The sequence below is a fragment of the Malurus melanocephalus genome, unplaced genomic scaffold (assembly GCF_030028575.1).
Source record: "Malurus melanocephalus ecotype Western Australia unplaced genomic scaffold, MMel_1.1 scaffold_166, whole genome shotgun sequence".
NCBI classification, from domain to species: Eukaryota; Metazoa; Chordata; class Aves; order Passeriformes; family Maluridae; genus Malurus; species Malurus melanocephalus.
In genome coordinates, this window is record NW_026623398.1 from 1,038,358 (window position 1) to 1,061,715 (window position 23,358).

Consider the following 23,358-nt stretch of genomic DNA (forward strand, 5'->3'; position numbering starts at 1 on the left):
TAAATAGTACTCTCTGGAGTCTTAAATGCCAATGCTTTTCTCTAAAGCAGTTTTATCAGAACTTTAAACCTGAAAAGTTTAATTCTGACTGTAATAGTCTTTGAGATGTTTATTTAGCAATACTTTTTCATCACACAGTAGATTTAATAGAAAACTGTAAAATTGTTTGGAATATAAAATAATACAATGTCACAGTGATATAATTCCACACTTGTCTTTTYTCCTCTTAGAATACATAATTGTTTTCTCATATAGTCTTTCTGTTCCAAACCCAGGACTGATACTAAATGTTCTCAAAAGTCAGGATGCACGATGTGTCACATTCCAAACCAGATTAAGACTCTACTAATAGTACAGTCGAGAAATTCCTATGAAGGACAAATTTCTGCTCAATCTGACTTTATTACTTTGTACTGCAGCAGAAACGCAAATTAAATTTTCTTTGGTATTGATGTGTCAATTTTCTTGTCTGTCTTCCTGCAAGAATAGTGATCTGGACTGATTCTTGAAAACACACAGTAAAATGGCGAAAATATATCTGGACCAACACAAATAATAACATGTTACTACAGAAATTCAAAGTATTTGTCAGTGAAAAAAAACAACTTTCACAATTGATACAAACACAGGGTAAAAGCCTGACCCCYGAGAAGGCAGTGGGATCTCTGGGATCAGGATTTTCCCAATAGCTCATCATTCATTCAAACATTTAATCACATTTTGTGACATTTTTAATTTTAAAATTGTCCTTTATTTTGTGAAAAGAAAAAACAGTCACRCTTAAAATGAAAAGCAGCTGCAAATTTTGGCTGTAATTTTCAGAAATATTTCTATTTTAAAAAATAGCCCACAACACATAATAAAGAACTAAGGCATTATGCAGTAAATAGCCTGAAATGCAACAGTGRATTCATTCAGGCAGAATACAGCTGATTGGCTTTGCCTTTATGAGACTGTTTAAGTTTAGTGATCTCAGTCTGGTCCCCAGTGWCCAGAGTTCTACAGGAGAAATGTTGCCACAGTCAAGAATTTCAGCAAAGAGACTGTGGGMAGAAGGTCTATGAAGCTGCACATCTCCTGGGCCACTTAAGGAAGTAAAGGTGGAATAAACCATCATTAAATGTTCATTATGTATGTCTATTAAAACCTGGAATAGATCTTGATCAGATCAAATGATCACTGTGGTGTAGTAAACCATCCCAGTAATGCTGTTTTACCTCTTTCTCATTCAAAAAACCTGCTTTTGTATCTTACTGCCACTTGAGGRTTCCCTGATGTGGGAAGAGCCCTCAGGGTTTACTTTACAGGCCAGCTGCCACCAAATCATGAACAAAGGTTTGGCATGTTGGGACTATATTTATTTTCATCATGAGAAAAGAGCCRGGTAGGAGGACATTGGCAGGGGCTGCACAGGRAAATCAGCCTGCCATGGGCCRTGCTGTRCTCRCTTCCTTAGCAAATAGAAAAGTTCAATCCCAAAGGCTGGAACTTCAGCAAACTCCTAGGAAATTAAACACACACACTTCAGTAGCCATGCTGCCCTAGAGACAGAAAAACGCCTGAGACTACAGCACAACCCTTGGTATGCAACTTGGAAATACTGAACCCRGGCCACTCCTTGCCTGAAAGCAAAGCAGGATTGTGTTTGGGATTGCAGAGTCCTGTGACACCCATTTTTCCTGCTCAAAGCAAAGAAGGGTGGAGGAGCAATTTTGCTGTGGAATTTCGGTGGTAGCAACTGTGGGACGTTATAGAATCATAGAATCACAGAGTGATTTGGGTTGGAGGCGACCATAAAGATGGGCCACACTAGGACATGTGTCTCAAAGTCCCATCCAGCCTGGCCTTGAAAACTTCCAGAGATGGCACATTCATAATTTATGTGGGCAACATGTTCCAGTGCATTGAAAGCCATTAAAGCATTGTTTAATGGCTTCACAGAGGCAGTTGTCATTTGAACAAGTCAGATAATATTAACTGTTAAACTGTCAGAGTTTTATGTCAGARTTTTGTTTATCAATATTAACAGTTTAATATGGTAAACAGTTTTGCTTTCTCTAAAATAGAATACAAACTTCCTACTGTGCAAATATTAAAAACTGAAAAGAAAGCATCAAATGGATTAGAAAACTAATTTTTCCCATTAGTTCATTAAAAAAAATCTTAGTTCTTAGGTGAAGAGCTTTCACCACCTTAGCCTTGACCTGTGCTCTTTAAAAARATATGTTTTTTTCCTACTTATTTCATTCGTTCCTCTAAGACGTGTCTTTTGGAACCTATGTCAAAAKAATTTTGGTGAAGATCAAGATAGTGGTAAAAAAACCCCAAAAGTCCTGCAYTGTTTTGTTCATCCCCAAATTTACTAAGAAGGCAAATGATATTCTGGAAGGATGAGTGCTTTCTGTCTTGTTGATTCACTTGATATAAAATGAATCCCTGTTTATAGCCATAAAAATTTTATAACTTGATGTTCAGAGATCTCACCTGGGGGATACCAGCTCAAGGCTGTGTGGGCAGAAAAGTGATTTAAATTCTGGCCCAGCCTTCAAGATAACTGCTCATGGGGCATTTTGTCCTCCAGAATACTGTGCAAATTTAAGCTGACATTTTCTTTGGTTCTGCCAAACCTTCCTGGGACAGAAATATTTTATCAGTTCCAAGATGAGGGAAGGGTTTTGTTTTTCTTAAAACAAAACTTTTTTTCCTCCTACTTTTCTGAAAAAAAAAGACTAATTTAATTTCAATCCTACATTTTGAGTCTCTGTAGCTTTTTCAGAAGCATCTTGGAATTTATATTAGTGTTCAATCATAGTTTTCAAGTATTTAGGTACTTTGCCCAGTGAAATCTGCTAATTTACTGAGCTCTTGTAGTGCCTTGGAAACATGTCATACACAGAGCTCTGCAAACTGAAACTCRGGGATTTGCTCATGTGCAACATCATATGTGGCACTTAGGGACATGGTTTGGTGGTGGATTTAGCAGCATTAGGTTTAGGGTTGGACTCAATCTCAGAGATATTTTCCAACCAAAATGATTCTATGATTTGTTTTAATTTTCGTTTATGGTGAGCAGCATGTGTAAAGTGTGCACATGTCATCTCAAGGTTASTGCATGAATTTATCTTTTAATTATATTCTGCAATTGTAAAAGACAAGCAAAAAAGCCACACTTCTTCAAAATTAATCAAAGTTAGATAGTCTTTCTGCCTCTAAGGAACTAAGGTTGAATCTCGGCTTGTAGTACCTGAGTGTCAGCAAATGGTGCATTTGCAAAGTCCAGACACTTTGTGCATGTGACTCTGCCCTTTGCTCACTGAGAGCATGAACCCTCACCTGCTCTGTGCATGGGCGGATTATTTGGTGATCTTGGACATAAACCTGGAATAAATTACATTTAGGATAAGTTTTATTCTTGTTCAATGTTTGCTGTTGTTGCCTAAGGATTAATACTGCACAAGCCACAGCGGTGGAAATGACACCTTGTCAGGTGTACGCTCATGACTGCTCCTGCCTTCCTCCTCAAGACAGGCTTGGGATGGTGTTCAACATGTGATGATTCCGTGCCAAGAGRTACCTGTTGGGATACTCCTTGATGATCTGATAGATGCTAATCTGGATGGTTTCRTTCTCAAAGCGGCTGTTGCTCCGATCTTTGTATATTCGGAATTCGGCTGCTGTCACTGCCTCTCCATGAGGGATCTGAGTGAGGTCAAAGCGAAACTCTTTGTAGTGCCTTCGGTGGTGGGAGAAGTCCTTGTCTCTTTCAACTGTAAGAAAAAGAATTTAATGTAAATTAAAGATGTGAAACAAATGTCCATTCCCCATGATTAATGGAGCATTCCCTCTGCTTGGGGGTAAACAAACATGACAATGTAAAACTGTGCAAATAATAAAACCACAAGCCCAGACATACTTCCAGTTAAAGGAAATTCCACCAGCCCAGTGTCTTCAGTTCAAAAGGAAAAAAACCTCTGTGGCTTTTATATAAATTCCAGAAGCTGGAGTGGAAAGAATATCAAAAAAAGCTGAAAGGGGGCATGCTGTAAAGTAACTAGAAATATGGACAAACTAAAAGCTGTGAAAGGATTTAGGGCTTCAGTGTAGTCATGAGCACAGCAACAGCAATGTCAGAACTATAGATGACTTTGGAAAACACTAATTGCCACTAATAACCAGGCTGATGAGAGGAATGCAGCTCATTTCCTTTTAACATAATAAAAGTGGTACTAAAGTGCACTGCAAAAACTATATACWTAAGAAGCAGTTAAGTCACATAAATTAACACAAGTTGTATTCTAATGGCATGCAAGTAATCTTGCCAGTGGTCAGCAGAAGGAACTGTGGGTCAGGAYCAAGTGGTTCTGGCACCCCAGCAGCATAGGGAGCACAGTTTTGGCTTGAGAAATCCCCTCAAACCTGTTCTGGGTGGGCAGGTGCTGGTTCACTGTTTCTGATGCTGCCACAATTTAAATAAAAAAGTAAATCTCRTTACTGCCTAATTGAGGTTTCTACAGAATTTTAAGAGGCACAAAACAGAGGATTTTAATTTTCAGTTGGTTTAGGCCTAATTCCATTGTTTGCTACAGTTCTGACTCCGAGTTAGGAGTGACTTCTGCAATGGAATATAGGTTTTGATGTGGGAGCGGAAACTACAGCYGTAGTACTGGCTGATGATCACCTTATGGGATTAATACTTCAGATTTTAAGGATGTGGAAAGGAAAATGATGCATGGTTTCCACTTCCACAGAGTACAACGTATCATTGACCTATGAATAAGCTGTTCTCCATGGGAAGACAGAATTTCTCTCTTCTGGAAAATTCTACCTGCCTCATGACATAGGTGCTTTGTTTTACTGATGTACAAAGTCTAAAATTCAGAGCTGGGATTTGGTTTAGATAACCAAGTAAACATTTATGGCTGCACCCAGCTTCCCTGAGTGCTCCCTCCTGAAACTCCAGCTCTTTTATTGCGTTATAGTCCTCATATCTGAGGGAGGAACAATGTCAGTTCCAAAAAAGCACACATTTGGATTACTAAATGCTATATGCATAAATAATATGTACGTTATTATGATATTTATACTTATATGCTCATATATACGTCCCTCCCATTTTTTCTACATACATAATGTGTATAKGTTTGCATGTATACACATATAAGAGTATATATAAACCTGCATATCTGTAGTGTTATAATGTATACGTTGTCTTACAAAATAAAAATGCACCAAAGGGAAAAAAATTCATTTTGAGCTTGCCATATAAGGGTACAGTTATGGACCTATTAAAGTGAGAGCTATTGAAGGAAATGTATTTAACCTAATTTTCAGAGCAGTAGTTACTGGTTAAGTCACCTGTGGTCATGTAGCTAATTCTTTACAGTGTAATTCCATRTCACCTTTTCAAAAATGTGAACTCTCCTTGTCTTCATGAGGTTTTTTTATTTTTTATGTACAAATCTACTTTGCCTTAAGAACCACCAAAAATAAAATGTATAGGCTATAAGAACACTCTATCTTCAGTGAAAATGAACTTTCTCCTGGCTGACAAAAGGAAAATTGTCTGCTAACTGTGAGGATTACTTGGCTCAAGTGCATATTTAGCTTACATAGGTTTGCCATCGAACCCCATGTAGAAAAAGTAAAGCAGAAAAGCAGCAGAAGCATGTAAACTGGCTGCTCTGTACCTGGAGATGAATGGGCTGCTGCTGAAGAGAAACAGGATACASTCTATTTAGCAGCTCCACTGCCCCCTTCTAAACTGTGAGATATATACAGAGAGCTGACTTGAGGTTTGGGAGTTGTTTGCTTTTTTTTTTTTTTGAATACCCATGTAAAGCCTTTCATTTCAGAGGAACTTGGCAGAGATTAGCATATGCAAAAGCACTGAGCCAGGAGGTTTTTTTTCTAGCACAAAGAGTCTGCTGCAAGTTTCTGAGGTTACAACTGAGCATTTCAAAACTGTCATGGAACAGATATGTCAATAAGCTTCAAATGAGAATTATATTTAAGACAGACTCAGTGTAACAACCCTTTCTGCTGTCTCTGGATAGTGTTTATTCAAAAAGTATTTGCCAGCATGCATGGGTAACTAAGCTCTGCTCACTATGAGTAAATATTGAATGATTAAACACTGAATAAAAAGTTTAAATGCCACTACTTCTGGACTGATTGATTGGTTTGAAGCTTCCTTTTGCCTAGCTTCTACCAAGTACTTTCTAATTAGTAACCTCAGTTTGGAAACAGTAGTTGTCTTCCTATATGTTATAGTTTGGGCAGAAATCTCTACAATTCCCCTCAACACCATCAGTGGGGATCTCAGGACCACTCACAACTGCTGAAAGAATACTGATAGCCACTTTCTGGGCTTCAAATTAATTGTTACAACTCACAGAGATAGTACTTATCTGTGTTTCCATGCACAGGAAGATGCATCTCTGTTCAAAATTTCTTTGGTTTGTGACAGCATTTACAGGCAGACCAGGATGTCAAAGTAGCAACAGCCTTCAGAAATGAAGGGTTGTAGGAGACAGGCACTGAACAAAGCCACAAAAAGCCCTGGGTCCAAGGAGGTCCCATTCTCCCCAATGATGCCAGAATCTCTAACTGCAAATTTCTGTCAGCCAATGTACAAACAAAATGCATACAAATGTAGACAAGTTAAAACCTTGCATTATAAAGCAAACTGCAAAAAAGCAGTGATGGTGATGTTGCAATAAWGCCCAATAGTTAGAATGGTAGCCAAGTTAAAAAATGAAATATTATTTAATTATATTGAATATCTTAATACTGAAWATAATACAGAAATCTTGATCCCTTCGACATCTAATAAATCTCTTGTCAGACAGGACTGTGAATGCTCAGTGGGATGTCTCTCAGGTCCTTTGTCCTGCTGAAATGGCATGAAGTGCAGGGAGGCGCCATGTCTCAAATATTTTTATTTCACAGGCCAGAGCTTTTCAACACTGGCAGCCTGAAAAACACAGGTTAAGATTTTCAAGTATTTGGTCCTTTCAGAATGTTCCCATGTCATTCCACTGCTGTTCAGTACTTCTGTCAAAAGGCACCTCTGTGGGACCAATCACAGCATCTAAAAACCAGTTGACCAAAAAATCACTAAGTATTTTTTTAATCATTGGAGAAATACAATTTTTCTAAGGAAAAGTAACTATAATATTCAGGTCGATGCTGATTGCAACCAAATTCTTCCTGTGCTCTCACTGGTCAGGATTCTTAGCACTGACTTTTAAAAATGCTATTCCTATACCACCTGAAACTAATATATGCAGCAGGATGGTTACATCAGAGAAATCATGGCTCAGGGGAATATCACAAACACCTGTGTGTAAGATGGGAAAGAATTATATTTTCCAACCATGTGGCAAACTGATGAAACATTCTCATTGTATTACCACGAAGTCCAACTCTTAGAAGAACAAAGTCAAATTTATATGAAAAAGGTATTTTGGAAAGGGAGTCTTCTTTTACACCAAGTCTTCTTTGACATTATGCACTGATTTCCATTAACAAAAATAATTATTTTATGGAAAGAAAAAACAAAAAAGAAGAACTAAAAAACACCCAAAGTGCTTATATGGATAGTATAACAAGTGATCAGTATTTTAGCTATTCAACTATAAATATCTGTTAATGTTGACAGAGATTAAAAAAGTATTAAAACTGCCAGCAGTGAGTTTAGTTCAGTGCATGAGGAACTATTAGATGTGCTCTTTCATTGGTGATTAGCTCCACACTAATATGCGCTTCACTTTTCCTAAAAATGTTGGTGAGTGGCTGTGACACGGAGGGAAAGTGAAAGCTGAGCTGGAAAATGGGAAACAAACACAAGATATGCTGAAAGATATGTTGGAATAAACTGATTTTACAATATAAGATCCCAGGATCCCAACTGGATTCACACACAGTGAATCAACTAATCAACTTAATGTCACTGTTTAACTACTAMATACATGTGCCAAGGAAATTGGAGGATCCTAGAGACCTGTGTAACTATAAAGGGTCATTTACACTAATCTCACTAAATTTCACTGTTTGACTCGAAATTCTTTGTATAAGTACTAAGTAAACCAGTCAGTTTTAATCACTCCAAGGTGATAAAGGTTACAGTAAGCTGATACACTACAAACGACACTCATTTACATCTTGAATATAATGAAATGATAGTTTATCTACAGTGAACACTTGTGGTTATCTGACCAAAACAGGTCAAAGGTTCCAGGCATTTTCTCCTGAAATTACTCAGTTCTGCCTCTAATGACTGATAATTGAAAGCAGAGACTGGAAATATCAAATGTGGTAGGTGACAGATAAGCAACAGATTAATGCAAGTACTCTGTTACAGGACACTGAAAGGTCAGAGGCCCCAGGAATTAGCTATTGTGCTACTGTGAAAAGACAGACATCAAATAGCTGTTTACCTCATTCTTGCTCTTCTCTCTCTCCTTTACATTCCAGTATCATACATGAGACTGTTTAAAGTGATTCACTTTCCAYAAATTAAGGCAACAAATGTTTTGTAGGGTGTGAGGATAGGAAGGAAGTGATTCTAGAGAAGCATATGGGGTTTAAASCCACAAAAATAAAATAGCTATTCTAGGTGTAAATATTTTAATGAAGTGCATCTGAGAGAGGTTAAGGATATTTATCAGAATGTCATTCTCTGTTGAAGAGACCCGATTACAGATTCTAAAATACATATTTTTATATTGTTAAGCTTTGTAACTTTTTTGGCTTGTAGAGAATGAATATCAACTTCAGAAAATCGGTTTATCCCAGCAGGCATGCCTTTCATCTTTTCACTCTGGTAGTCCTAAAAATGTAAAATCTAGTTAATATTGAARTAAGTGGCTGCCATTTCATTCTACTCATAGGCCTTTGAATGAGGAGTCTTCTAAAAAAGGCTTTAAATCAAGTGGATTTTTAAAGTCCAAGAATGAAGAAAAATAACTTCTCAAAGTGATGATTAAAAAAACAAAAAAAGCAGCAGACTATGATTCTACTTCTCTAAGCACAACTGCTTTGCTAGGTTTAATCTGTATTTTAGAATGGTMAGGTTCCTGATCTGAAATCTATTTTGAGTTAGATATTGAAATTGATAAAAATTGTCGCCTATCCCTAAAGCATTGTTTTCGACACCAGAGATAGTGATACAGTGGAGATAGAATCAGTGGAGAGACAATTCTGTTTGTTAGGGGTCAACTGTCTTGTACCAGCCAGTAAACAGAACAGAGGAGTTTATCTACATTTCCCCTTCAGTCCTCTGCAGCTCCAGCAAATCGGACTAAGAGATAGCCCTTGCTCAGTCAAAGGACATTTCAGTCCTTATCAGCTGATTTCTGTGGCTGTACCCTGACTGCCAGGATGCCAAGCAGCCCAGCAGTGGGACATCCTGAGCCATTACACAGAAGAAGTGCAGGGCTTGAAGCCAAAATTAGAATAAGTTTTTGTTCATCTGACTGTTTTAATTATTTGGCATTACACATTTACCATTTACATTACCATAATCATTCAGCTGATTGTTTTAACTACAAAACTTCAGTCAGACACCCCATTGCACATTTTCCTTTTAGTATGAAATAGTTGTCACCACAGAGACATGGTGGGATGGCTCGCACCGCTGAAGTGCCACAAAGGATGGCTGTCAGCCCTAGATAAGGGATAGGCAAGAAAGGAAAGGCAGTGAGGTAGCCCTCTATATTAGGGAATGTTTTGATGGCCTGAACTTCATTATGGTGACAATAGGTTTGGGGGTTTTTAGGCAAGAATCAGGGGAAAGGCAAGCAAGGCAGATATCTGGTGGGATTTTGTCATAGACCATCCAGCCAGGATGAAGATGAAATGTTCTACAAGCAGCTGGGAGAAGACTCCCAATTGCCAGCCCTCATTCTCGTGAGGAGCTTCAATTTACCAGATGTGTCCTGAAAATACAACACAGCAGGGAGAAAAGAGTCTAGGAGGTTCCTGGAACAAGTGGAAGAGAACACCGTGACACAATTGGTGAGGGATTCATCTAGGATAGGCGTCCTGCTGCACATGCTGCTAATGAACAGAGAAAAACTGATGGGTGATTGATGGCTGGAGGCCTCTTGGGCACAGCAATCACARAATTGTGGAGTTTTAATGGAGTTTTAAATTCTTGAAAAAGTAAGTTAGGGGGAGAGCAGAACTGCTCCTTTGGATTTGCAGAGGTCAGCCTTTGGCCTGGTGTTTAGCAGGCTGGTTGGCAGAGACCCTTGGGAGGCAGACCTGAAGGGCAAAGGAATCCAGGAAGGATGGACACTGTTCAAGAGAGAAATCTTAAAGACTGGGAGCAGGCTGTCCCCATGTGCCAAAACACCAGCCAGTGGGGAATAGGAGTAGCCTGCATGAACATGAGCTTTGGCTGGAAATCAGGAAAAAACAAGKGGAGTTTATGCACTTTGGAAGAAGGGGTGGGAAATCAGGACAACAAGGATGTTATGGTGTTATGCAGGGAGAAAATAAGAAGGGCCAAATACCAACCATAACGCAATCTGGACACTGCCTTAAAACACAATGAAAAGGTCACTGTAAATGCATCAGCAACAAATGGAGTGCACGGAGAATCTCCATTCTACTGGATGTGGGGAAAAATACAGTGAMAAAGGATGAGGAAAAGGCTGAGGTACTTGGTGTCTTCTTTGCCTCACCCTTTAATAGAGCGAGGCCAGTTGTCCTCTGCTGGAAGACAGGGAGCGGGAGCAGAATGAATCCCTCAAGTGGAATGATGACCACCCTAAAGACCTTTCTCAATATAAATTATTCTATGAATCTGTGATATCTTACATAAAAAAATGTAGGCTGAGGTTGAAAACATGTGTCCCCAAAATTACATTCCACACATACCTTATCTTAGATGTGAAAATTATTGTCAGAAACTTAATCTACATTCAAATCCCCTTCCAAATGAAGCAAAACCATTTCCATTATCAGTGAATCCTTTGCTTAATTAATAAGGGCAAATCTGGATTTTTTTTTTTCATTGCAACAGTTCTGTTTCTTAAAAACTGATTTATTTGTGCACTTTATATTTGAGTTTCTCTGCATTTATTATTATTATATTGGTTTAATTTAAAAGAATATATTTAGATGTGGTAATTATGATGTTATGTATTTATATTCTATTTTTATGATAATTATGTGTTTAGATGTGGGTTTGAAATAGTRATGGAAATTGCTTTCACATGAAAAATACTTCCTTATTCTTTATATCAAAGAATAAAGTTTCATCAGTCATATGCTGAAGCTAGATATGCTGATCTAAATTTGAAGTTATTTCACTAAATTCTTTATTTTCAGGTCAGCTACTAACATCAGTGAGCAACATTTGCTTATTTTGCATAGCAAACTTAGAGGCAGTTTGAAATTGTTTGACGAAATACTGTGCAGTTAGTGACTGTTTTAATAAATGAAATATTKTTTATTGAATCTGACTTTTTAGTGGTAGAATATCCCTTCCATAACCAAACAGAATTACTGAACTGTATGAATTACAAAGAAATTCAAATCAAAGTCAATGAAAAAATTTTTCAACAACTGTAACAGAATCTAGACCAAGAATGAAAAGAGAAAGCATAATAAAAAAATCAAACCAACAAAAAAACAATTGCCCTTTTTTCCAGGCAAATATTTCACTTATTGGTTTTCTTCCTTTAACCCTCAAAGAAATGCATTTCAATATCCCATACTTTATAAAAAAAAAAGAAAAGTTAGAATATATTAATGCATTTTAACCAAGCATTTAGTATTACATCTTTTGAGGGCACTGTTTTATTATTAAAATGTTCATTTGTTCATTTTGTTAATGTAGTCAATAAGATCTCATAGATCCTTACCAATTAACAAAACGCACATTTGAAAAATCCAGAACAGTGTAAAGACTAAAAGCTGGACTTCAGAATTATGTGATTTCTACTTTCTAATCCCTTCAAAATGYATATGCAATGTTTTCACTTTAGTCAGTGATAGACAGCAACTAGGTAAATAATGAAACTTACACACCCACACCAGAATACGTGAATATGTAAAAGGTTACTTTTTTTTATTAATTAGTTTAAGAGTTCAGATTTGTTAATAGTTAAAAGCTTTCAGCATTCACCATGAGAAGGAAAGAGTTCTCAGAAACCATATAATAGTGCCCGCCAGATACCTAAAGAAATGTCTTGATCAAAGAGGCAGAACTGGGTTTGGCTTTCTCACACATAATCTCCCTGGTGATCTGGACACTGTGAGATTACCCAGGAGACCTTATTACTTTACATTAAAATATGGAATGAAATAGAAGTTTTAATGAAGTTGCTGGTCTTCATTCAATAGCCAATGTCCTGTTAAAAATTTCATTGTTAAACATGTGTTATTCATTCAAGTTACTCTTCTTCCAAGTCAAATGCACTTGCTCAACAAGTCAAAACAAGTGCTGCACTGCAGCTGGTCCAATAATAATTAAGTGCTGGAAGGTTTTCAGTTGTTGATACAAAATAAGTGGGAAAGCAACACCCTGCTTTCCTTAAGCTGCCTTCAACCCAGCCAGTGCAAGAGGAGGAGTAGGTAACCAGATGGAGATAGAATTTTGGAAGTGAACAGAAATTTTGGGAGCCTAATTTTGGGTATTATCACAATCCTAACGTAAAAGATTGTTGGCAAAGCRATTCCTCAAATTCTATTTTTTTCTGATGGTTTTGACACTATAATGCACTGAATCTTTTAACCTCACAAAGGCAAAACTCACTYCAGTTGTTCAGGTGTAGCACAAAGCACAACAAAAGATACAACTGCACATATTTGCTGTTTAATCAATAAGGAACCTGTGGTTTCTGTATTACGTCACACTGTATTACAAAGGCACTCCAATCACAAATACATACATTAATCTGAATCTACTTAGCTTCTGACGGCATTCCATGTCATCAGTGATAAACAAATCTTTATTTGCAAAAATAGAACAGATCAGAGAAAAGATCCCTCTATTACGTGGTTCTGAGCTAATGCATAGATAAATTAGTTAATCCTTACTCCACCATGCCTCAGGTTGCTAATTTTGTCTGCCATTCTCAGTGATGTCTATTTTGCCTTACCTTTGGCAAAGCCAGTACATTTTGATACCATCTGTCAACAGCCTTCCATTTTTTCTCATGTTTAATTTTGTTTTTCTATAATCACAGATCATCACAAAGARAACTAACAATTATTGCCAGGTTTCTGACTGTGTGAAAGTCAGGATGTCAGATCAACACAACCTCAAGGTTAACAGATGACAGAAAAAAAGATCCCTCTTGGGTTCAGCTGCAACTGAATAGAAACAAAAGTTATACCTYTGGGATCCAATGGTCAGAAAATAGGTGTAAGTTATAACTGTTTTGACACTGTAAAAGTATACAGATGGAACATTACTTCTGAGGAGGGTGAAAGGGCATATATCATCATAGGGCAACTGGCAGGGGAGGAAAAGCTAAACATTAAAGTGCACTCTATCTTCTCACATCTCTTTAGTTTCTGCTCGTGTTAACCCTCTGCTCACTTCCACCCAGAGGTGGCAAGTCACTCCACCATTTACCACTCACACATGTCGTCTAATAAACTCCATCTATTTTCTGCTGTGGAAATGCTTCCATGGAAGTTGTGCCTGCACACCAAACWGGATACAACTGGATAGGCAATATTTTCTGCTTCCTCTGTGCTCACATCTGAGTATTTTAATATTACCCATCCCCATTAACACTGACCAAACATTCCATAAAAACAGTTCAGCTGTGACAAGGACACGGAGGGAAGGAAACTCTCAAGAACATCTGATTTATAGATTGGAAAAAGACTTTATTACAYATAACGAATCAAAAATTATTTTACTGGACTATCTTATAGATAGGATATTAAACAGAGTTTAATAGCAAAAAATAGCTGCTCACAGGCCATGTGCTTAACTCTTATGCCAGCTTGGCTCAAATAAATTTACAGGTCCYCTGATTTATACTTTGGTTGCACAAGCATGTAGCAGGCTAATCACTATGCTGAGCCATCACCTAAAAATTAAAAAYGTAGGGAGACTAAATTTTGTCTTTTATGAACTGCTGGCACTTGTTTTGAAGGTTTGTCCTGCACATTCTTGCTGATGGCCAACAACAAGGATACACCTGGCAGAGCCTAAGCAGTGATGCGGAAAAACAGAGCAATGGGGCCAAAGCACAGCAAGAACAGACCCTCCCAAATATTACCCTGGAGGCAAACAGGAGGAAGATGAGGAGGAGGAGCAGACAGGAGACACTGGCCAGCGGTGCTGCACTTTCAAACAGCAGGTTTTAACAGCCAGTTTGGGATCTGGTTGTGGCTTTAACAGCTTGTTAATACTGGTTCAAAACATACCTTCTCCTCTGTAGCTCTGTCAGTCTAATCTGACCATGATTTATTCTCACCCCTATATGAAATTATTTCACCCCTATATGAAATAAAGATTCATATTATTTCACCCCTATATGAAATAAATCTCCTCAACAAGAAGGAAAAAACCACTTGGGTTTTTTTTGTCCCTGAAAGAAGTTTAAAACTTATCGAAGTTAATGACCATTTTGACCCTCTTTCTGGGCAGAAGCTGTTAGTGAATATTACCTCTGCATTGGCCATCTAGCATTGCACCTGCACTACGAGACRAAAGGAAAACTAATCTTCACAAACAATGTTTGTGCCATGAAAGAGCTCAGATTATTTCCAGGTGACATGACAGTAGGTTGTGATCCTTCAGTGTAGGTTATTTTTGACAGACTTCAGGAGAGAGACACAGGAGCTTCAAAATGACATAAAAAGCAAGAAAATAATTTCCAAAGTAGAAAGAGRAAGTATGGCACTTTGAGCACACAGTATTGTTCATCCAACAATTGTCTAATGCAAGACCATCACTCCTCCCCAAAAAAACAAAGATTGATGTCAATGTATGAGACAGGATAAGGTCCCCCTTCATTGTAGCTACTCTATCACAGTCACAGAGAGGCTGCAGCTGGAGGGGACTTGAGGAGGTCACCTGCTCCAATACCCTGGCTCAGAGCTGGCTGCCCAGGACTGGGGACTGGCTTGTAATTCTGCATTTTCAGTGTTATCCCACCGGGGACTGCATTTCTCGTATTCCTCACAGAGTTACTTACAAGTACAATACCCAAGCTGACTGCAGAGGTATCTATAGGTGTAACACCTCTGTGGAACACCAGAGATGTCTCCTGAAGCTCATACTCTGCTGARCTGATGTGCCCCAGACAAAACTTGTGTGTCTTTCTGAGCAGAATGTAAGAGTGATCAGAGAGTGGGAACCTGACTTACAATCTTTTTGGTACAACACCTTTGAAAATATTTCACACACATTTTGCAGCAGTTGACCAACCTTTGTCTTTGCATGTGTTTATGCTAAACCTGTGTTTCCACTAGGGTTGGAAGTGAAAAATGCTCTAACTTTGGGGATAGGCTCAGGTCTTTTTATCAAGTAAAAACCCMATTTTCCCATCCCCAAAATGGAAAGTATCACACTCTTTTCTTTTGGGGACATGTTTTCATTCCCATCTCGATGAAAAAATGATCCCAACCTGAAGACAAGGAGAAGCAGCATGATTTAATGGAGTCAGTGATAAATCTCTCTGATACAATGATGTCATCTAAATGGTATAGCAATATGTTAATAAAAGAAGCTTCATTAGTGTGCAGCAGCAGATGGTCACGTACGCACAGGATGAGTATATCATAACTTGTTTGGGAGCTCTGACCAAGATTTCAGTTCATGAGTGTGCCTGTGGACTGATTCCAACTGAGTGATGACCCCCTTTTACACAGGGTCTCCCTATCACACACACATGGTAGTAAGCACGGCTTTTGTATTTTGCATTTGTAAGGAAAATGTACAAATACGGAGCAAGCAGAGCACAACTGGGAAATCAAAATGGTGGCAATGTGCTGTTAATCCTAATGACATTACTCTCTTCATGATGGCCCAATGAATTGCAGCTTGAACTTGAACTACCCGACCTCAAGATTAGCTCAGCTGGTCAGTGTGGTGCCAATATGACCAAGGGTGTGGGTTCAATCCCCATATGGGCCATTCACTTAAGAGTTGCACTTGATCCTTGTGAGTCTCTTTCAACTCTGAGTATTCTGTGATCTATGTCTTAGAATTGATTCTTAAGCATCAATTCCCTCTAGATTCTGCATTAATGCACATCTATATTTCTACAGAAAAATATATTTGTACATATATTTTATAAAACAACATTTAAAATATATTTACTTAAATTTAAATTTTGATAGATCCTAAAATGTTTCTCCTTGTAAATGTGATCTCATTATTATATACAGCCCCATTAAACATGATTATTAATTCAATAGTTTAGGAAAGGATGAAAAAAAAATTACCTTTTGAAGAGCCATAGTTGATAGCAGTAGGATATGATGTAGAAGAAAACCAAAGAATCAAAGAAAAGAAAGAACTTTATTCTGGAATAACACCTAATTTTAAATTACTGTGATACATYATGTTATATAGTGCCACATTATACTGCCTCTCAAAATTCTGAAAAACCAACCAGCCCTCTTTGAAGGTCATCACATTTAACAATGTGTTTTCAGGAATACTTTCTATTGCTTAATACCAAAGAGGATTTAAAAATTATGTTCTTTTGAATACCTTACTCTGACATCCAGCAAATTCTGTGGTTTATTTTTAATTATATAAGCTTTTAATTTAAATCAATACATAAGAAGCATCAATCTGTGTAAAAGCAGTTGTGTCTGGTTGAACTGTAGGTTTAACCTTTGCTAAATGAAAGACAGTACAGACTTCTAGCTTCCACAATAGYGCTCAGTTCACAGTGACAACCAGGGGTAGTACTACATCAGCCTAAGGGCTCACAGCACAGCCCTWAGTAACTTGCCTTTTTTATCTAGAATTTGACTCAAGATGGATGATAAACCATTGCAATAMTGCCATAATTACGTGCAGTTAACCACTACAAACAATTAATTCTCTGTGCGACTTAATTCTCCAGTAAGTCTATTTATCAGTGTTACAGTAAAATTGAAGGTGTATTCTTTTGCCCAGTGCTCCTTAAAGCCTTGGGACTAGACTTTCACTTGCTAACAATAATTTATAGCTTCTGTATTTTTTATTTGTTCGGTTTAGGAAACCAAGTTTACTGTAMTATTATAAATTAAAATTTGTGGAAAGTGAGCTATGGAACAACAATAAAGGAAGCATGTACGTACCTCTCAGCACGTGAGAAGTGATATGGTGAATGCCATGCATTTCAAAAGCCATGGACTATATGAAAAACATTGTAAAATCAAAAGTGCTTGAAGCTGCTTTCTGAGCCTTTAGAGTGACCATTTTCATGAACTGAGCTCTCTCTGGATGATGATTTGTTTTCATTTTTGTTTTTCTGCAGCTGCAGGGGATAATTGCTGCTCTTTAATGAAACCTTAGATGTGCTCATAAATCATCATTGCACAGAAAATCACTTAGCAAGTATTATATAAATGTATATAAAAAACTTATGGGAACTGGCAATTCTATGGAAGCATAAGAATGTGTGAAGTTTTGGAAAACCAAAGATATCACTTGTGGAAACAGAGGTTTGTGACTTTTATATCATCAGATGTGAAAACCAGCCCTTGCAGTATTGTTGATATCTCACCCCTTTCTTGATCTCTTTGAAGAAATATCCAAGCTGTTGATCAGACAGGAGAAGCCCTTCTCAGAATAAAGAAAAACATGTGATTTTATTCATAAAAGATCCTAAGTGGAAGGACTTGTTTAAGGATCTGATTTTGCCATCGACTGGACAAGACACAGCTCTCATTACCCTCACRCCAAGATTACTCAGCACCTCATACCACCGAATTCTGCTGCCATTTTAGTCTTCAGGTCTTTGGAGCAGATCCATAAACTCTCCTCCTTATTTCAAAATGTTACAACAGGATGTAATTAAGTRCAATTAACAAGGAGGTCAAATGGTCATCTGATAAACACCGGTCCAAACAGGCAGCTTGAAAGGTCAGGGCTGCTAAAGCCACAAAGTATTGATGGGAAAGAATATTATGATTTAAGGGGGAAAAAATTCCAATGACTAAAACTGAAGAGATTTACGTGCTTTCTCTATTACATACACAAAGCCATGCACATACATATGCATGCTCACATGCCTCAGAGGGGCACAAACCTATATTCTGAGGAAAAGAGCTAAGCTAGCCACACTTCCCCTCTCCATTACATCAGAATACAAGTCTCAGTTTTGCTGCTTAAATTCCAGTGTCTCTTTTTCATTTTCATTATTTGTAAACTGTCTGTTTTAAGAATACCAAACTTGTTGCCCTTTTTAGCCCTTTCTAAAATAACATTTGAGATCACCATGAAGAAGTGCAAGGTGTTGTGAGGCTTTTCAAAGCAAAATGTTTTATGGAGCACACAGAGCAAAAAGAGGCTTCACAAGAACAAAGCTGTACCAGTGCTCTGCAATGTCGAAGAATGAGAATACWCAGAACTGAAAATGAGTACTCATTTGCCCATCCTCATTTTATGGACTGGAAAACAGAAGCACCCTGTKTTCATTCTCTGAGGCTCTTCAGGATTTTCCAGTGAGGCTGCTCAGACATTTCACTCTCTGATTYCAGGTTTAGACTCAGCTGGGGGAGGGACACAATCACTGCAAAGCCTTTACACACATTTCATTTTCATGTATGAGGCAGCAAGGTAACCTGGTCAGGAGCAGCAGATCAACCTTTGGGATCACTAGCATGTTGAGACTTGTGGTTTTATGACAGATATTCCAGCTGAGCTAACCTTGGGAACAACCTTCCCAAAGCTATGTTCCTGCTGGATCTCCACCACCATAAATCACCACAAAGCTGTTGTGGGGCTGTACCCGGAGCCTGGACGTTCTCCCCCAGGGATATCATCCTGTTCTTCCACTCTTCAATTTCTCAGCTAATGTGTTTGGAAATTGTGCCATTGGAATCCCATGGCTTTAGGCACCAGGTGCCATCAGACACCATCTGCCCACTGCCCCAGAACCAGAGTCCCTGCTCATTCAGTGCCCCTGCTCCTTCTTTTTCTGTGGTCTAGAACAAAACTAATCAGCTTTGGGGTTTCTTTTGGCCAGAATTTCATTGTTTGTCAGAATAGAATTTAACACCTCTACCTCCAAAAATGATGCCATTCGCAATTGAAAAAGTCCAATAATTTTTTTAAAATTATTTTGCAGTATCTTACAGCTGCATACTCCACATGCATTTCCCTGCCTTTTTAAAAAAATAAATATTATAAATGGCTATGCCTAACCAAATTGCTCTTAATTTATGATAATTACTCTAGAATAGGGGTGCAGCCTTACCAGATCATATKAATTTAACTTCATTAATTTGACTACAGTCAAATACCAGTGAATTAAAGCAAAAATAATTTAATTTAATTGACCCAGTCTACATAGGGATATAATTGCAGGATCACTGAAGCTGGAAAAGACTTTAAGGTAGTCAGGGAGTCTGAATAGATGATATTGTTAAGCCAGATTAAAAAAAAAAAAAAAAAAAAAAAAAAAAAAAAAAAAAAAAAAAAACAACAAAACTTCAGCTGTTCAAATTTCTTCATCATCCTGATTCTCATTGAAAAAGAGAGTTGGGTGGAATTTTGCTTCTGCAAAGCCACTGGTTGCCAGTTACAGATACACATCATGAACTAGCACTAGCTGTCCTGGTTAGTTTTCTAGGTTCTGCCCCATTAATAATTTTTGCTTCAGTTTGCCCTGAATTTTTGTGGGAAAAAAAAGTAGAACCACATTTTGGTGAGGTACCACATGTGCCATTAAATTGTATAATGGTAGTTGATAAAGCCGGGTTCTTGACCCATTGCACCAGAATAATTGCTCAAAAAGAGCTGGGACACCTAAGCACCTAAAATCAAATCTTGGAGCATCTCTCAATAACRGTGGGAAATTTCTGAGTGGAGAGCTGAGCTTTAAAATCTCTCCTTTTCTACTATATTACAGTCATGTTTTGTATAGAAACAAAATTGTAATTCACTACAAAACACAGCCAGCTCTTGCTTGGTGCACCACACCCACAAACTTAAATAATGKAGTTGTCAGGGTTGACAAGTTCTGCCTGCTGTAGCATTTCTGTGTTTTATAGGAAATTTTAACCAGGGGTGTTATTTTAAGAGATGAGCAAATGGGGAAACCCCATGGCCTAGCCAATAAATATGAACTTTAGGTGCAATGGAGCACTCGTAAATATGACTCAGAACAAGGGGATTCATTGTTTCTCCCGACCCCTCTTAGCTGCTCCTCTGATCTCAACCTCTGTGTGCGTCACGGCAGCCCTCATCCCTTAACCTGCGGTTTTTAAAAGCAGCTTCCAAGTTATTTATGGCTGCAAATGTTAGTAGCCYGTCTGTGTACTCCCGACACACACATACCAGAGGGTGGGGGGAGCTACATTTTGTTTTGCAAGGATGAAAAGTTTTGCCTGAAAAGCCTGGAGAGGCTGAGGTAGCTGGGCTGACACAAGGGATTGAGGAGAAAAGTKCTCCCCTTCCTTCAAGGCTTACTAAGAGAAGAAACCCATACCTGGACAAATTTGGCCTTTCATTTGTTCATTTTCTATCTTTATTGTGCTCTTTACTCCTTCTCTGTCTGCATTCACCTTCTTCCTACCATGACAAATTCCACTTTTGTGATCTGACTGGCATGGGAAAYGCTCTCAGTGCTGCAGCATCGCGCTCCACGTGAGGCACAGAGGAGCAGGACTAAACCTTCCAGCAGCACCAGCTCCTGCAGGGGCTGTTCCTCCATGGTGAGTCTTTCCCATGCCCAGCAGGTCTGGATCCAGCCCTGCTCAGCTGCTGCCTACTGAGAAGAGGGATGTCCTCCTTCTAAARCCCRSCCTKTGCTTTGCCCTTTTTCTCTCCTGCCTGCTGTCATTGCTTCCCTCTCCATCTCCCGCACTGCCGCCTGGGCTCAGCGCTTCTCGCCCTGTAATCCTTCCTACAGCCAAACGCCACTGACATAAAACCAAAGTTCAGTGACCCTGCCTAGACAGCAGGGGTTAGAGACAAGGGAAAGGACAAGCAGGAGAGGATAGCGAAAAGTGTGGGAAATAATTATAAAGTCTGGTAGCAGCCAGAGCTCTCCTGAAGCCCTGGGGAGCCTTTCTTTAGCTGGAGGCTGCAATTGGCACTTCATAAACTGTTCATTCTCAGCTATGTGGAAACACCAGACAACACCTACAATGATCAGACTGCAATCAATCAATCTTTTTTTCCAAATTCTATTAGTTTGTGGTCCTATGAAAGCAAGCTGAAAGGAAATGCCATGGCAAAAAAAAGAGAAGAAAAAGGASCTGCCCCTGTCATAATTACTCCTYAATTCAGGCAGTAAGTAGGCAGGTAGCCATGGTAAAATTCTTTGCATAATTTAACATTCAGAGAAAACAATAACAGGAGCAATAAGTGTGGGAGATGACATATATGCCAAAGTTGTCCTGTTATCTAAGAAAACAACCCAGAGTTTAGGGACAGAAYCAAGAGGTTCTCCATCCAATCCATGGCAGGATTCCTCCCCTAATACTCTCCTCACAGAGATGTCTCCACAAGCCTGCCTCTTTCATGGTTAGCCAGAGTCACTGCCAGATTGTGTTTTCCTGGGAAAATATGCACTGTACAATACATACAATCCCCAAAACCCCACCCAAAGTCTGTGTTTAGTCTGGAAAGGAACATTTTCTAAAGAAGAAGCGGAACTGGGTCAGCCATTCTTCCCAATGGGAAAAATATTAATAATAATACGCATTTATATATATCCATACATATATATAGCTTTTCACCATGCACGTCTAACCATCTGCTAAATCAGTTTCTCTTCAGTTATCTGCAATTCCTTTCAAACCTGTCGGCAAGGAGAGTCAGACAGTTTTATACACCAGTTAATGGAGAGCTTGACATTTTTTTGGCTGGGTAGACACAATAATTTACTTGGATTTAAAGTGTTAACTTTGGCAAAAAAATTAATTGACAGTTATAAAAACATTATTTTGTTAGATGATATTTATGGATCACACAAACCTATTTTGAGGTAGAGCTATATAGTTCGTAAGATTCATGTAACTTGAGAGATTTCAAAGGAAATATAAAATATTTCAATATAAAACAACGAATGTGGTGTAATTCAAAAAAGGAATATGGAGAATATTTCTTGTTAAAAATTAAAAAACAATCTCTGAAAACCTGCTTGTCATTTCACAAGAATTGGTTAAAACTCTAGTGAATTTTAAGTATTGGATGWGGATTTTTAGCTCATGTCATCCTGYCAGTAAAGTCCTTTTGTTCTAKAAATWARTAAAATTATTTTGCAAAGAGTTGTCTTAATATTTAATTTGATCATAGAAAATTATTTCRTAATTCATAGTTATTTCTAATGCTTGAGTGCACTTGGTCACAAGAAATTCATTCCGTTTACTGATAGGGTGACAAAACTTTAATATGGGGGAAAAAATCTTAAGATTTCAAGATGCTGAGTGATGTTTACTTTGGATGAAAATTGAGATCTACTTGATCTAATTTGCTCTAAATTTTATGTAAAACAGGGAAGAACAACATCTTTTTAACTCGGGGTTGCCATTGAATAAAAACTTCACAAATATTTTTTCAWTTTTTCTCAGCATTGGTCCAATTCTACAATTAAAGACATTGGGGGGGGGTGTCTATTTGTTATTTAACAAGTTTTATCTCTGTAATAGCATCCCTCTGTTCAAGGCAAGATAATAGCACTATTTCCATCACCTCAGCTAAGGCTGTGTCAATATTTTCATTAGAAGCCTGCATTTATATACTAAAACTGTACCACAGCCAAGAAAATTCACGTACAGTTAAAATTAAGACAGCAACATCTGAAATCCTGTGGAAAAGAAAGAAAATGTGCTCATTCCTAAGCTTTAGGAGAGAAGTTAATGATCCTGAGGCCTTTTTGTGTGTATCCTTCAAACCCCTTCCTCAGCTCCTGGCATTTTATAGCTTAGCACTCCATATCCCTCGCTGATGATATGTTAGCTGTGAGTGGAAGGTTGTAGAAACTGAATTAGTTTAATTTAAGAAACGAGCTACTATGTATGCTCAAGGTCTGATTGCAGTAAGGAATCCTTTCTTTTTTGTGTGCAGCAAAAATATATTTTGTGGGGGTATTTTGTGTGGATTGATGTACTATAGGTTTCTCAAAGTAGCTGTAAAAAGTCGTTCTATGCCAAGTTAGCATTTTCCAATGAGCACAATGGATTATAAATCTTTTGAATTTATGTATTGGCTTA

General features: G+C 38.1%; 1 protein-coding gene across 1 annotated transcript in view; it reads right to left on the reverse strand.

The window, feature by feature from the left end:
* The window catches only part of BMP5 (bone morphogenetic protein 5), a 56,792-nt gene that overhangs the window by 28,147 nt on the left and 5,287 nt on the right, over positions 1-23,358 (reverse strand). Inside the window, exon 2 of the mRNA XM_057372212.1 lies at positions 3,575-3,767. Within this exon, the coding sequence (XP_057228195.1) occupies positions 3,575-3,767 (193 nt within the window). The remainder of the gene's footprint in view (positions 1-3,574; positions 3,768-23,358) is intronic.